This window comes from Callorhinus ursinus, unplaced genomic scaffold, assembly GCF_003265705.2.
Source record: "Callorhinus ursinus isolate GAN/ISIS: 27379988/994484 unplaced genomic scaffold, GSC_fseal_2.0 scaffold86, whole genome shotgun sequence".
In the NCBI taxonomy this organism is placed as follows: domain Eukaryota; kingdom Metazoa; phylum Chordata; class Mammalia; order Carnivora; family Otariidae; genus Callorhinus; species Callorhinus ursinus.
Genome location: NW_027397148.1, coordinates 2,946,578 through 2,963,942, shown reverse-complemented (window position 1 = coordinate 2,963,942; position 17,365 = coordinate 2,946,578). Strand labels below are relative to the sequence as shown.

At 41.5% G+C, this 17,365-nt stretch overlaps 1 protein-coding gene across 1 annotated transcript in view; it reads right to left on the bottom strand.

The window, feature by feature from the left end:
- The window catches only part of PIEZO2 (piezo type mechanosensitive ion channel component 2), a 541,878-nt gene that overhangs the window by 452,426 nt on the left and 72,087 nt on the right, over positions 1 to 17,365 (bottom strand). Inside the window, exon 2 of the mRNA XM_073888032.1 lies at positions 3,359 to 3,454. Within this exon, the coding sequence (XP_073744133.1) occupies positions 3,359 to 3,454 (96 nt within the window). The remainder of the gene's footprint in view (positions 1 to 3,358; positions 3,455 to 17,365) is intronic.

Sequence of the window (17,365 nt, the reverse complement as noted above, 5' to 3'; positions counted from 1 at the left end):
GTTTTCCAGAGTGGCTGCACCAGCTTGCATTCCCACCAACAGTGCAAGAGGGTTCCCCTTTCTCTCCACATCCTCGCCAACATTTGTTGTTTCCTGTTTTGATAATTTTTGCCATTCTAACTGGTATAAGGTGGTATCTCATTGTGATTTTGATTTGTATTCCCCTGATGGCTAGTGATGTTGAGCATTTTTTCATGTGTCTGTTGGCCATTTGGATGTCTTCTTTGGAGAAGTGTCTGTTCATTCTGCCCAATTTTTGACTGGGTTATTAGTATTTTGAGTGTTGAGTCTGAGAAGCTCTTTATAGATCTTGGATATCAGCCCTTTACCTGATTAACAGATGCTGAAGGATTATAGTCATTAGAAGATCACATAATTAGATTATAGTAATATGGTGATGGGATTGGCTTCGGCTACATCATTTTGTGGGTCTTTTATAAATCTAGGATTTTGGAATTCTCATTTTTTTTCTGTTCAAGATCTTCAAATCATGGAACACTACATCAAAAACATTACAGGTAATGTCATTTGCAACATCCTTGTCTTAAACAGCAACAGTGGAGAGAGTGGGATTTACATTCAGAACTATCCCAGGAATGGGGCGCCTGAATGGCTCAGTCAGTTAAGTGACTGCCTTCGGCTCGTGTAATGATCCCAGGGTCCTGGGATCGAGCCCCACATTGGGCTCCCTGCTCAGTGGGAATCCTGTTTCTCCCTCTGCCTGCCGCTCCCCCTGCTTATGCTCTCTCTTTCACTCTCTCTGACAAATAAATAAATAGAATTTAAAAAAAACAAAGAACTATCCCAGGAACGAAGCCACAGGAACACTCTCCGAGTTACGACTGGGAAATTCTCCACATGCTAGGCCCTCTATGGATACACTTAGAAGAAAATAATCCCACAAGAAAAAAAATAAATCCAACAGACCAAATGCAGGGCAGAAGGGCATAGAGTAACTTTTACACGTCTGCACCACACTTCCAGCCCAGGGGTGTCTACGTCATTTCATGGTCCTGACAATGTGCACAAACACCGTTGGCTCCAGGGGCAGTCCGAATTCACTTGTGGTTTCAGGCAGGCTGTCTGCGAGCAGGTGGTGTGGAGGTTGCTGACAGTTCTTTCAGTCTGACAATGTACTTTCTTACTGAATCAGGAGAAATGTGTGTGAACATGAACAAGGTCTGAGTATGTGTGAGCCTGAGTCTTCCAGAAAAGCCACACCACGTTCACTCTTCCAGACCCATCGTTGCTTGTGTCCATGCCACGTCGCCTTCGATGTCCTGGACCGTGCACAGCCAGAAGTGCCCAGCATGGGATATCTCAAAACACAGGTTTTAGAAATGCCTGGACTGTGAGCCCTACATATTCAGAAAAATAAGGTGTGGAACATCCTCTCCTAGAGACCCTCTGTGTTTCCATAAACAAGCAAATAAATAAATAAATGAGGTTCTGTTGACTATCAGTCACGCTGCTTGGCACTGAAATGCAGGAAATAGGAAAGTAATCACAACACTGCTTCCATAATACTAACTGGAAAGATGCCTGTGGGTTTCCCTTTCGGGCCCTGTGCTTCCCTCTACAGCACTAGGAGCAGCACCAGCAGACACGTGTGGGTGCTCATTGTGCTTTGTTTGTGCATCGACCTGGTCACATTTTGTTAACTCAGGATATTTCTTTACATAGAGAAGAGCGGCTGTTTGCTTTTGATTTTATGTTTCACCTCTGAGCTTCCTGACACCGGTCCCTGGTGCACCCGGGTATACACAATGGGCTGATTGTCCCACACTTTGGACACAGTTGCACACCAACTCCTACAGGGACTGAGGCAGCCCGATGGAAAGCAGGGCTGGTTAGCCAAGAAGAACACAAAGCCAGGTGCTGTCCCCTGTGTCTGAAGGGCAAAATCCCATTACCTGATTTCCACATAAAATAATAAGCAGACACCCTGATATAAAAGGAAGAGATAATGTAATTGAATCTATACACTCATTTTTAAAGCACTTTCTCCTGAATGTGTATATTTTATGATCCAAGCCATGAAATACAGCTTGCCTATATGTTATAATCTCGGCTCTGAGGCCCAAAACGAGTCTGTTTCAATGTCTTTGTTAATGTTGAACTGTCCGAATGAGGCTAGACTGGGTGTGGTCGCATGAACAGGCATTTTGAAGTTTGAGGAGGATTTGTACACATTCACTTTCCTCCAGCTCTTCTTTCTGTGTTAAGGATTTCAGTGACTTAGAAGAGCTATCACTTAAGTTCTTGCTCAGGCAGGGAAGTCATCATAGCATCTGCAGTCCTAACTATTCAGATGAGGAAACATAATACACATTCTAAATGCAATAGCTAAGGGGGAGAATGGGAAAAGCAGAGCCATGATGTGTTCTGAGTACACAAGTCTTCACTTCTTTTCCTGAATAGTCACCACCAGGAGTTGAGGACAACAACCAATGGCCTTTCCCATGCCACTCCGTTGGTGGGGTCAAACACAACTTCCTTTTTTTTTCCCAGCTTAATATAAAGATGTCACACTCACTTAAGACACTGGGCACAGTCCTTGTTGCTGATGGTATTGTTTGGAAAGCTAAGCTATTAAATTGATTTGGTGTGGTTTAATGTTTATCCTTGTGGAAAAACTTCAAATATATAAATTTACAAGCCAGACCATGCTTCCTAATTAGAGCCTTAGAAGAAACAGTCACATTCTTTTCTATGCCTGCAGATTCTTGCAGAGCAATGGGAGATGGATCTACAATTTTGCAGTGACATGCTTGAGACACTGTCCCTCAGACTCACATTACTCTCTTTCAGTACTTGATTGAGGCATATGAAAGAGATCTCAGCTGGTGTATAAACAAGTCATGACTGGGACCCGGTCTTACCCAGTTCTCCTGCTACGTGGCTTGGAAATGTAAGATGATGCTCTTCCTCCTTCCCATGTCCTGCCACATTCTCCCCAGCAACCCAATATGCAAAGCATGTGCCAATGTTGCTCCACCCTCTGCCTTATTTTGTTGAAAATACATTGAGTTCGTCTTAACTAGCCAAAATGTTCCAGATACACGCAAGCCTACCAATAGAGACCTACTCAGGAACTTGTATGGGAGGATAGCTGTGTAAGTGACAAAAATGTGTCACCAACAAGCTCCACACTACTCAACTTGCAGCTGTCCAAATGCCTGATGCCTGCTCCTAGCTGGACCAGCGTGACGCACAGACAGCAGCTCTTCCATCAGACAAAGACAAACCAAACAGCCACCCAAACTCATTCAGAGCGTGCTAGGGACCAGCGAACATCTCTTACCGAACAGCCCAGCCAAACTCATTCAGAGCGTGCTAGGGAGCGAACATCTCTTACCTTGCATCGTTGCTTTTGTTGGTTCTGAGAACAAAGGGATGAGCAAGAGGTAGATGAGGTAGACAAAGGAGAGCCCATTGTACCGGAACGCACATGCTGCAGTTGGGAAGAGAGAAGAGAGGGAGAATGTCATTAATAATGGCAGGCTGCTGGGACCAGGGTGCAGAGGCCTGTGTGGGTTACTGTGTCAGGAACCGGTGGATCAAATGGTGACCTAAGTAGATATGTCAGTTAGGAAGAAAAAACTGAGCATTTATTCTGTGTTTATCACTATTTTGAGCATCATCAGAAACGCAGAATTAAAATGCATGGTGCCTGCTCTTAAAATCTAACCGAGAAGGCAATACCCATATAACACCTGAATGAAGTCAGTCCATAAATAAGTCATAAATTAAGCTGGAGAAATTAAAATTGTTACAGAAATATAGAGGGCAAAGGGATTGGCGAGGGTTTGGGATCAGGTAAGGCTGGCCATGGAAGAGAGGAGACAGAAAAGAAAGAAAATTGAAGCAGATTTGCTCAATGCTCCATGGCAGGGCTTTACACAAATTATCTCATTTAATCATCATTTTATAAGTAAGAATGCTCAGGCTCAGAAACACTCAATCATTCACCTGAATCTCCCAACTAGGGTTTTACCAAGTTAGGATTCACCTCAGGTCGGCCAGGCTCCCGACCCCATTCTCCTTCTTCTGCATCACTTATCTTAGAGCTAGAACTCCAGAGACTTGCTCCAAGGGCGTGCCTTCCCTCTCCACGTTCCCATTTCCCCATCTGTGAAGCAGACCTGATAACTGTCTCTAACACATAGACTCATTATGAGGATTAAATAGAATGATATATAATAATACCTATGGCTCAGCAATTATACACAGGAAGCCCTCAAAAACATGAGCATTTATCATAAGCGTCCTCATTATTATCCAGGGAGAAGAAAGTGTGCAGTGTTCCATGCAGAAAGAAAATGAGCACATAATAGCAATAAAAAATAAATTTATTGGATGACTAAAGAAAAACTAAAGATGAGAAGGATTGAGTATGAGTCTGCAGGATGAGGAAATCTCTTTAATGATGACACAGGTGGAAAAATGTTGGTAGGAGAGAAAATGGAGGGCGAGAGACATGGTACCCAGACAGGGAGAACAGATCAAGAAGTGCTGGACTTGAGAAAGGATTTGAACAGGAGCATTGCATAGGCCAGCCCCTAGCCCTTGCTTCGGATAGTTTACTCTAGAAGCCAGCAATCAGAGACACAGTAGAGCAAAGTGAGGCGTGGTGTCTTAGGGAAGGAGGGAAGCCACAAACAGTGCTTTTTCATTCCAAAGGAATCGTGCACATATTTGTGGCTTTTCTACCTTCATGGACATTCCTAACCTCCTTTATGAAAGACCCAAGGTGGAAAGAAACTTTCACACTATTGATGGGGCTGACAGGAAAATATATAAATAAGACAATGTAAAAGAATAAAAACATATGTTGGAACTGTCTTTCTAGATTTTTTTTTACTTCTGCTTCTTATTTCTCAACGATAGTGGAAGCTCCTTCAAAATAATTCAAAGATATTTGGGGATTCATTCAGTCGACAAATATTTTCTGAGCATGTGCTATGTGCTGGGACCCACAAAGATCCTTTTCTACCTCAGGAAACTTACATTTTGGTGGGGGGATGTATGACAAACAACAAACATAATGAAAGGTCAATCGCAAGGAACGCTGGAAGATAAGCACTATGTGAACAGGAAGTCAGCAGGGAAAGGGGGAGCAGGGGGCACTGGGGGGGAGGACTGACTGCAGCATTCAGTAGGAGCACTGAAGGTAGACCACTGTCAAGGAGAAAGTGAGATGTGGGTCAACAGGTGAGGTAGGTGAGCCACTTGACAGAGCCTCTGTGGAAGACGGTGCCAGGCAGGCACTTGGAGAAGAAGGCCTGACCTGTGTGACCTGCCCCAGACAACCCCACGGGGAGGCGGGGATGCCAGCAAAGTCCTGGACAGGGCCAGATCCCGTGGACTTGCGAGAGATCTGAAGGCACTGGCTGTCACTTTGAGGTGTCAGCTGAGTGCCGGCTGTCACCCTCGGTCAAAGGCTGCAAGCCGGGCTCCCACCCCCACCTGCAGCTCCATGCCCCACCAATACATTCCCTGTGTTCTGCACCACTGCCCAACTGAGCAGCCAGCATCTTCTATATGCTATGTGGCTTCCTAACTCTAGATCATGCCAACACCACTCTCTCCAACTGCAACACCTTCCCATCCTTCCTCCATCAGGCATACTGCTACATGGCTTACAAGTTTCCTTTTCTGGGTCATGGCATGGACCATGTCCACAACCTCCCCAAACAGATACATTTCACTCCCGGTGCCTTTTCCAGAGCACTTGTCATTCAGTGTCACAGGCCTCTGTTTCGATGCCTGTGACCATCTCTGCTATCGCCACGGCCCAGGGCAGGAGGTGCTCATGCCCACGTCAGGAAGGAACAGTGAATAAATGAATGAAATGGAATGAAAAAGACGTGAGGGCATCTGGAAAGGAAATCAGGGTATTAAGGTGCACAGCGTGCCTGGTCACATAAAAACATCACAGCTGACATTTCAACAACAATAAACAAACATAAACATCTAATCAACTGGAATGTTTCTTTCTTTTTAGCCTTCGGATGTTTTGTCAACCTTAAAATTAGGATGGTGCAGCAAAGTCACCTAATTCTGAGTATTTCTGGGTAAAAACTAAAATAGAACTCACTTATATGATCGTAGCACTTTAAAGAGCATTCTCAGAGACCCATCTGCTGTTAATTTATCTCAGTAATAGCTTACAACAATGTGCTTGCTCTGTGTCAAGCCCTGATGGGTACACTTCATGTACATTAACTCATACTATTACTATCCTCCTTTTACAGAGACTGTTATTACTCTCTTTCTACACAAGAAAAAGCAGGAAGCGCAGTTAAGGAACCAGGCGGTGGTTTGAGCCTGGGAATCCAGTTCCCGAGGCTGCACTATCATTAGGAAGCGTCATGGCCCCAGCCTGACAACATGTCCTCACCCGTCCATCCTGTCCCTAGTTAACCCTCAGGGGTTCAGTGAGCAGGAGCCTGCCCTCCACAGGATGGCAAACGTTCTTGTATATATCTTGCTGTTTCAGTTTTATAACCTCATTCTGTAAAGTTTCATATTATGCATGGTGAAAACGTGTTTACTGAGGAAATTCTCAAAGATTAACTTTGGAGGGGGGAGAATGGAGTCTGCTCTGGGTTTCCCATATCACAGCCTTCAGTTGTCATTATTTATAGCAAAGTCCAAAGAGCTTAAGGAGAGGACAGGGACAACCCAGGGTGATAGGCAGCCTCCAAATGGTCCCCAGTAATTGCCACCTCCTGATTGTCACGCCAGGATGTCATCCCCCGCTCTTAATAGGGGTTTGAACTAATGGCTCACTTCCAGCGAATAGAAACTGTAAAAGTATCGCGATCCCTCATGGTGGCTTCTATCCCGGGTGCCCATCTGCCTCTCCCCTTGCTCACTGTGAGGGAAGCCAGCTGCCGGGTTGTGAGTTATCCCAGGGAGAGGCATAGGGCAAGAACTGAAGTCTCTAGCCAGTAGCCAGCCCTCACCGGCCAACAGCCACATGAGTTCGCTTGGAAGCAGCTCCTCCGGAGGCTGTGTCCTCACCACCCCTTTGGCTACAGCCCTGTGAGACAGCCTGTGTCGGAGGTGCCCACCCGAGCCACACCTGGCTTCCTGACTCCCAGAAACTCAGTGTGTTGCTTTAAGCTGCTAAATACTTAGGTAATTTGTATGCAGCAATAGAGACACAAACTTAAAAAAAAAAATCAAGCCACTTGTAAAAATCCAACTTCATTTATTTTGTCTGAATTTATCCCATTTGACTGATGACAGTAGCCCAACTGCTTAATTCCCTGCTTTACTTTTTATGTGTAAAGTTGCTATTCAGGAGCTCCCCCAAGCTTATGGGGACTTTGAATGACATTTCTAAGTGAGTTATCCTCATCAAGGGCAAAACATGCCTTTGAACTTGTCAATAAAACACATTCAAGCTAGAAAAGCCTTAGAAGGCAAATAGGAACAGCTCCTTTGTCAAACATGCTGTCGCCTTTGTTCAGGAGCACATTCATTACTCTTCATAAGGAGCTTTCTCGTATTCTGGCTGCACAGCGTTCCCAGATACCCCCCACCTCTCATGGACTGTCAGGTCACCTGGACCTCCGCCCTCTGCCTCAAACATTTAACTGCTGATGGTACAATTTTTTGAATTGCAGACCAAGGTGTTCAAAGGAGAAAGACTCTCTGATTTTGTGAAGAATGCACCGGGGTTTCCACTATCCTACCTGGTTTTAACCACCCAGAATTATGTGGAAACCTCCCCAAAGGGATGACAACAGTTGACAGGAATTTCCCAAACCAAAGACCTTGCCAGGCCTAGAGAGCTCACAATTACAAACTGTGAGTCAACAAGTTATCAAGTGGAGTGCTTCACAAACATTAATAGCATTATTTGAAATGTAAACAATTGAACTCTCCACATTAACAAGCTTCATTTTCTAAAGATGAAAGCTGGTAAGCAGTTTTGGCAAAACTCTCTAAGAAGGAAATGATTTGACTTTGACAACTTAGTTTATCACAATAGAAAGGGGAAAAATGTCTTGCAAGTATGAAGTTGTTAAGATGGCCATGTAATATTTATAAAAATACTTGGTTATAGTTTGTGTACAGATCTTTCCCGACTTACAATGCGGTTATGTCCCAGTAAAACCAAAGTACGTTGAAAATATTATAAATTGAAAATGCATTGAATACACCTAACCTATTGAATATCACAGCTCAGCCAAGCCTACCTTAAACGTGTGCAGGATGCTACAGTTGAGCAGATCATCTGACACAAAGCGGGTTGTATAACCACGTGTTGAATAGTTCATGTAACTGACCGACTTCCTTACTGAAAGTGACAAACACAAGGGCTGTATGGATACAGAATGGTAAGAATGTAAGTGTTGGCTACTGACCCTCCTGCCCGCAGGATGGACTGGGAGCAGCTGCTGCCCCCCAGCATCATGGGAGAACACTGCACTGCAGGTCGCTAGCCCAGGAAAAGATCCAAATTCAAAATTCAAAATAAAAGGTTCCTATTGAATGCATATTGCTTTCACTACCCTCTAAAAATTGTTAAGTCGAATCATTGTAAAGTCGGGACCGTCTGTATAATAATTTCCCCCATCATTACAATATGACCATGGAGAAGTTTATGCACATTGTAATTTGCCCTTCCATAATATTTGAAGGCAATAATTTTAGATTATGTTATTAAAGGTAAGTGCTCTCGGAGCTGAATTTTTAGCCAGATGTGATCTCCTACTTCCTTCATACCTTTTAGCAAGGAGAAACAACATCTCACTATTAATGGCCTGGGAGACAATGCTTTAAATGTTTAGAATCTCCATTTCAACTAAGTACATTCTAAATGCTCTTTATTGCTTCCAGGAGCTTTGTTTATTTTAACAGTTGCCAGAGCAGTAGATACACATTACTCAGAATAAGCAATTTCAATACCAAGTGACAAAATAGTTCTGTCAATTCAGTGATTCCAGGAATTTTTTTTCATTCGTACTTTTAATATTTTTCCTTCTCGACTCTGAAGCAATCAATTTCTTTTAAAAAGATATCCTCTCAAAATTTTGGTTATTTTATTTAAAAAAAAAATGACAAGAGAATTTGCAAGTATTTACAATGGAGCAGGAAAAAAAATTAAACAATGGTAGATTTTTCCTAAGGAAAACTAGCAAAGAAATGAGAGACAGGAAAAAGGCTGTTATGTCACCTGATTCATTGCCTACTTGTGTAGAATTCTTTTTCCCATTATACATTCCTGTGGTTTACATCCGGTTAAAGTCATAAACGTCTCAAGTAGTGGTGCTTTAGAACTGACAATCAAGACCCAGTGCCCTGAGCTCTTCCCATTTCCTTTATGTCTGACCTCCACATCCCTGAGAGGTGTTGTCCCAACAGCTTCCTTCAGAAAGTTACAAAAATAGTTTCATCAAGAAAGATGCTAGCAGATTGTCTCTCCCACTACAGTTCATAAAGGCAAAACATATGCTTGCACACTTATTTTTATCACGTAGCTCCTGCATTATATTCTTCGTGCATACCCTAAGAATGCTCATACATTTGTGCCACAAAAGGCTAATAGAAATAATTTTCAAATAAGAAAATATGTTATCACACTGAGGGATAGTCCCTATATTTTAACATTACATTTTGATCCAGAGATGTATGAAAGGTGACTTTGGGCCTGGGAGTTTGTCAGTATAACACTGAATCCATCAGTCATGTATTTCTCACTCTTCAAGAAATAGAAGTAGCTCCCCACAAAAAAAGAAATAGTAAAGATGTGACACGATGGAGGTGTTAGCTACACCACAGTGGTCATCATTTTGCATTATATAAGTATATCAAATCAACACATTGCATACCTTAAATCTACATGATGTTTTATGTCAATTCTATCTCAGAAAAACTGGAAAAGAAGAGAAAATTATATTGTACATTAATTTTGTTAAAGAAGTTGGTTAAAAGAATGTAATTTTAGAATAAAACATCAAGGAAAATAAGACTTTTATAAGGTAATGGATTGCAAGGTCTTAGAATCAAATTGTAGTAGCAAAAAACCATAACCATTACTAACCATAACCATTGCTAAAATTTCTAAGCCAGTAAGGAAAAATCAGGTGAAAGCATCTCATTTATAAAGGATAGAAGCCTTTGGTCTGACTTTTCTACTTATGCAAAATAAGCTGGAGTACTATCTGCAAAATATGAGTTGAACCAGGGGGGTCACTAAAATCTTAGATTTTTTTTTTTTTGGCCTATGAATTTAAACAGTCATTGCCTTTTAAATTCTTATAAAAAGGAAGGATTCTGTTTTCTATTTTAATTAATTTAATATACATCAATAAATATTACTAACAGTATTAAAAATTTAACTGAGTTTTCCAAACTCATCCTGATTGATTATACAGTTTGCATAAAACAAATTTTAAAGAATACGGTGCTAACTTTTCCCTCCTTATAAATATCTTTTAATATGTTATTCACCATCTCATAAGTTTCCCCACAGAAATTTGTCACATTTAAAATGCAAATCCTTCTGCTCAAGCTTGACCCTGCTCATGCTAAGTGACTCCCTCTGATTCAAGAGAAAAACAGCACAGGTTATCTCCTGTGATTGCAAATGAGGAAACAAAGCTTTTATGCTAACGGATAGTTCCTTAAGCTATCTGAAAAATTATATTAGGAATTAGATCTATTTCATTAAGAGTATGAAGAGCCTTACGTTTAAATCCACAGTTCCTCAGCTTACCCCAAATAAAACTTGCTCTCTTACCACCGTGATAAATAAGACATTAGGATGAGCGGGTGAATGCTGACAAAGATCAAACTTTACAACTGTTTATTTGCCCACTCATTTTGGTAGCTTTTTTATCTATAGAAGAGGACAGTCAGTATTTGCAGACCGGGAGACCGAGACTGAAGACGGGACTAGCTTGCTCAGATTCCTGTCACTGTGTTTACTGATTTAGAAATCACTCCTCCTCTTTCATACTCACATTAATTCTCAAGGGAGGAAGGTACCTTTTAACTCAGTCTTAATTCACTTCCATGTAGCTGAACAATTTACAAAGCTATGGGTCATTATACCTCTCCAGCAGTCTGTTACTAGCAGAATATAGATCCTCTTTTAGTTTTTCAAATTATTGATCACAATGAAGCCTTAGCCTGTAAAAAAGATTAATTGTAAGAATTTAAAAACTTATTTTCCTCAGTAAAAACATTATTTTTAAAGTAAGAGAGCTGTCACTCATGTTTAATCTTATACTAACTTTTCAGTTCTAGCTTTTGACTTTTAATTAATTCTGTCTTCATGAACTTGATCTTACTTATTTTTAATTAATGCTACTTTTCTGTAAATTTCCCAAAGGTTAACCTCTCTTCCTAAAATATATAAATTCTACGATACTGGGGCACCTGGGTGGCTCAGTCAGTTAAGTGACTGCCTTCAGCTCAGGTCAGGATCTCAGGGTCCTGGGATCCAGCCCAGCATGGCATCAGGCTCCCTGCTCAGCAGGATGCCTGCTTCTCCTTCTCCCACTCCCCCTGCTTGTGTTCCCTCTCTTGCTGTCTCTCTCTCTGTCAAATAAATAAATAAAATCTTTAAAATAAAATAAAATATATAAATTCTACTATATGACAAATTCACTGTAGCAGGGTTTTTACATCATTGGTCTTCTGAAAAACCTAAGAGAAGTGGTTAGGACCCTAATGATAAAGCAAAGTTCCTTACTTGACTTTTGTTTACTTAGATTTGTTAATGCCACAATCTTTCACAAGTTCACCTTTACAGACTCATGGAGACTTCAAATTTAGAAACTCATCCCCATCCAGGTGGTTGTCAGTATCTCTAAACTATTAGGTTGAGCCACTGAGCTTGATATGTCATAAATGGTTAAATAGTAGCAAGTTCATATGAGTCAAACTGTGTTACAAGTGGAGGATAAACATCACTTGCATTTCAGAAATAAGAGAATCACCGCAATGCCATCCTATCTGTAAGCAACTTGAGACAGCTACAGAAATGGTGGGACAGCCCAGGGCCAGAATACAGATGGATACATGTAGAAATGTAGGTTCTGTGTAAGCAGCAGTGGCTTTTTTATAACAGGATTGATTTATACCTGCCACAGTTTCCTTCTTTGAAGGACTTAGTAAACTGTGAATTTCATGTGTAGGCTGTCCCTGTAGGTTGTAGAATAGTCTCCATTATTCTCGGCCACATCCTTTCTGGGCTGCTATGCACACTAGCACAAGAAGAAATCAATGCAGTTCACTATAGTAAAGGCAAGTTTCTTCCATCAGCACGCAATTCTGCTCAGTGTTGTATCTTGTTCAATAACTAATGTGGCTCAAAATTGGTGAAAAAATGACCATTTTTATCTTGACAAATTTACTTGGACATCCTAACACCATCACAGTGGGTGAGAGTTAAAATATATACATACATAGGAAACTTTAACATCATGAGATAAAAAAGACACTTGTTCTCCCTCCTTCAATGTCTTTTCTCAGAGGGAACCACTGGTAGTAGTCTGATATATTCCTAAAGATGTTCTCAGTGCATAAGATGGTGCTTCTTTAAGCATAAGTGCTTCTTTCTGGAAACACCCTCTTCCCTGCCATCTATAGACCTATTGTTATTGGCTTCCAAATATTTCTGGTGCCAGAGAAGTAGTAGACACACTTTTCATGGCATGAATTCAACCCTTGCCCATGTCTGGGGTTTATGCTTATGACACCACACTAATGAGGAACAGCCTCTGACCACAGTGTCAAATCCTCACTCCCAGAACAACATCCAAAATGAAATGAGTTGGACTAATGCCTCAAAATTAGCCTCTTCTGCCAGATCTCTTTGTTCTGTCTCTAACTCTGCAGAATCTTTGACCTTGGATTTAGTCCCTTCCTCATCACTTCAAATGCTGATTGCACACAAAGTCTGTGTCTCTTAGAATGGAGTGGGTACAAAAGAATCCTTGCACTGAACAAACTAAAGAGATGTCTAGGCTTGCCCACCCAACCACATCCCACTTCCCAGACTGCCTTGGCCTTTCCTACTCTCTTCCTTATTACCTTTGTTTTCAATATACACCACATTCTCCTGCCTTATAAAATTAAGTTTAAAATTTTTAAAATTAGTTCAAAAATTGTTTGTAGGAAGCTCTACTTAGAGAATGAGAGTAACAATTCCAGTAATGTATTTAAGCTTATTCCAGGTGTTTTCATTGGCTCACAGCCTTGACCTGATAAAGCATTTGATTTCTGGTCAATAGATAAAGAAGTCCTGGATCTCCTAAATTTCCAGGCATAAGATGACATTTTACTCTTTCTGACCCATCATTATGCCCTGTATTTACTAGATGATCCATAATGTGTCAGAACTTTCCCTAAAGTCCCCCCACATGAGACTGGGTATCGTGGTCTATCTCCAAAATGCAGGTATGAATCATGAGCCACTGTGAAGCTAAGCTGGAAGGTTCATATCAAAATCCTGCAGAGGTCTGGTTACCTCAACAAATGTCTTTGCAAAGTCACCTGGTAATATTTTATTGGGAGACAGGGAGGCTGCAGAACCATGCCACCATTGGCCTATCTCTTGAAAAAGCTCTAGCCACAATGCACCTCCTTAAATATACCTCCGTTCTAGCCAGAGCCCCCTATTACCCATTCCCTAAACATGCATATCACCAGGCATAGGTCACTTTCGAACAGGGGCTCTTTCCAGTTCATTACTCTATTTCCAGTTCTATTCCAAAACACAGTACGTATTGAATAAATATTTACTGAAAGAGTAAATAAATTCCTACCTCTTTCTTTGTCAGCCTGTTAATGCCCTCTGCCCAACAGTGTATTCCAAATTCCTAAGCACCCTTTGACCTAGCTCAAATGTTTGTCTCCTCCTAGAGAATGTCCTAATTATCCCAATAAGAAAGTAATCTGTTCTGAATAAGAAAGCATGTATGTCTAGCAGTAAGGGCATAATTCAGTAAGGATCGTCAGTCACACCGTGCAACTCTGCAACAGTCACAGAATGATTATTGCACATGTACATGAACATTAAAAGATGTTCATAATACACGTGGTAAAAAAACAGGTTATAAAATCGTATAGAATATGACAGGTCTAAGAGGTAGCTATTAACAATATCCCCCACTTTCAGGAAACTTAAGGCACCGAAATGATATGTAACTTGTCCAAGGTCAAAGTAAATTGGGATTTAATCCCACTCGGAGATCATTCACCCAGGACGACTCCAGCACCTGTACTCTACACCACTGCCCTCTGCTCCCCATCTTATGCACTGAGAACATCTTTAGGAATATATCAGACTACTACCAATGGTTGCCTCTGAGAAAAAACATTGAAGGAGGGAGAACAGTGTCTTTTTTATCTCACGATGTTAAAGTTTCCTATGTATGTATATATTTTATATTTTAAAATAAAATTAAATCTAAGATAAAGTAATCTCTTCCATCTCTGAATATTCACAACATTTGGCTTTCTCACTCTTGTGCCTTGACTACATACAGCCTGGTAGTATTTTACTGTGTAAACATGTTACTTGCTTGATTAAGCCCCTTAAAAGCAGGGTTTGAGCTGTGTCTTTGGACACCTAGTATAGTATCTCACACATTATAAGCACACAGTGACTGTGCAGAATGAATATAGAGATGAAAGGTTGAACTTCCACTGCCCTTAAAAACAGAAAGGTCAGAGAAGAGCTACTATAACTGATTATGGTGTAAATGTTCATCACTTTTCACCAAATAGATCATTCTGCAATACTCCATCTGGCTACCATAATGACATGGCTACAACAACATCAAAAAGGAATGAGATGAAAGTGTCTGTTGGAAAAAAATTGGGCAGGGTGTAATAATTTTCTCTCAGGCATCCAGGAAGAGGCAAGAAAGAAGAGAGCCTCTTGAATCATGAACATTTTCTGTCACAAAGAAGTGAAGCTACAGGGTGTTTATGCGGGGAGAAAAAGATGTGTGAAGTTAAAACCCAAGTCTTAACCACTATTTCTCACAAATGGATTCAATGAAAATCCTACATCACCAAAAGAGGCTCTATGAAATTTTGGTCAGCTCTCCAGGATGGAAAAGACACTTACTAACCTTAAATATAACACAAAGAAAGTGGGGCAAGGGGCTTTCCACTGTCCATCTTTAGCAAACATTCACTGAACCTCATAACATGACTTCTAACTGGTGACAACCAGAAGAGAAAGTCAAAATAGTAATCCCAGCAGAGCCACATTAAGAGAACCCATTAATACCCCAAGCCTCAGCTTCCCTTCACAAAAAAGGAACACTTTCAGGTGTAATTTTTTAATGTTACTACAGGCTAGTTCAACTAGAAATGCTCAAATAAGCCATGGGGTGAATCCCAAGGAGCCGTCCTGGGGCCACTTCTCTGCTAGTGGGACTGAGTTCCCAGCTGGGACAGTGCCTACCGGGGGTGATCTGAGTGAGGCTTTGACGTCCGTCTTGGGGGCTGGAGGAGAAACATGGGAGCAGGAGCGTTGAGTACAAAACATTTCCAGTCAACACGAAAACAAACACACCCTTCAGGACCTCCAGCGAAGTCTTCTTCCTTTTCTTTCTCAGTTAAAAATGGGCAGGAATCTTGCAAAACTAAGCTTACACGATTTGGGGTGAATCACACAATGGCCAACAAGTCACCCCTAACCACGCCATTGATAAGAACTAGCATAGTAAACCAACTAAACCTTCATAGTAATAACATAAGTAGGAAGGCAAGGCCAGGGACACAGAGATTATGCGTTGTCATTGTCTTCTATTTGAATGCACACCATCCCGAGGTTGCTTTGTATTTTTAAGCTGACTAGCCCTTCTTTGGCACAAACGAATCCTGAAGAACAACTCATTCTTCTCACTTTTGTCTCAGAAAAAGAACAAATTGGTGGGTGTTTTCTCAGCTCTCATCTGGAACCTGTTAATTTTTGCAGCAGATTGCCTAGAAATACAACTTGGAGAGTAATGGAGAGCAAACTCCTACTTTCTTCTTCTTACTCATTTTCCTTAGAAATCTACCCTGGAGTCCCCAAATTCCTCTTGCCCAGGCCTCTTCCAGACTGCAATAATGAGGCAGGGGGGAGTGGCATTTCAACAGAGAAAGAGCACAATTCGGTGCTAGCAAATTATCTTAAACTCACACAATAGCATGTAGGGATGTGGAGACACAGCGGACTGAGTCAATCTGGAGCCTCCTGTGAATCCGAGAAAACACTTTCTGGCACAGAAGTCAGAGCCACCAGAGCGGCCATCACCTCCTTCAAGTTTGCAGGACTCATTCAGGGTGAGCCCAGCAACCCCCTCCACCTGCCAGCCCCCACATTCACAGCCTGAGGGTCCGGCCCATGCTGCTTTTTCCTTCCTTTCATTCCTAACCAGCAGCTGGTGTAAGGACAGTCCTCTCACTCAGGCAAATCTGAGGATGATCAGTTTACAGATGAAGACCATTAGCAGACTGACGTATATGTTTTAACTTCATTTCATGTCTAGCTACTCTAAAAAACTGATTTGTTGTGTTTTATTACAAGATGGAGGTATTTTTATTCAATTCAACCAGAGTCTCTCTTACAAAGACTATTTGTTTGGATGTTGGGCAGAATGAGAGATCCTGAGGAGGCCAGGTAAGGGCACAAATGCTCTGCTAGAGAGAGTGATGCCGTCTGGGCTTCAAAAGTGGAGAGACAATAGAGCAAGAACACTGAGCATGGAGGTGAAGCCACTGAAATGTGTAAGTTCTGCAGGACGTGGCATGACCTCCTCCTGGGCCACGGGGAATTCATGGAAGGTTTGGTGCAAGTGCCTAAAAGGACTGTTCTTTGCATCCAACTTGACTTGAAGTAGAACTGAGGTAGGCCACAGACACAGAAAGCCCCAAGGCCAAAAGGCTTGGGGAATTTTGCAGAAATCATCCTCAGAGAGCTCTGGACTCTCACAGGCCAAGTAACGGGGGCTCAGGGCACAGAAAAGCTCCATATGACAGCTATTGTAGATGTGTAGACCAGTCTATGTCATCCATTGTAATTAAAAAGCCAACCAATTCAATTAGGAGAAAGAAGAGGTAGAAAAGGGAAGCCTAGTTATTTGATATCTGATAGAATTAATTTTTCTCTTTATAACCCCTTGTTGAATCAATCAAATTTTAAAGAGCATTTGTCAAGTTCTAGGGAAAATTAACTTGCCAGTGCTGTTCAGCTTACCAAGGCTTTATCTCATTTGATATACTCTGTGGTCCTGTAAAGTAGGAGTTGTCATCACCCTTTTACAAAGAGCACATATCAGACAAGGATTAGGATGTAGAACCAGAACTCAAACCTTGGATTCCAGAAGCTTTCCTTCAT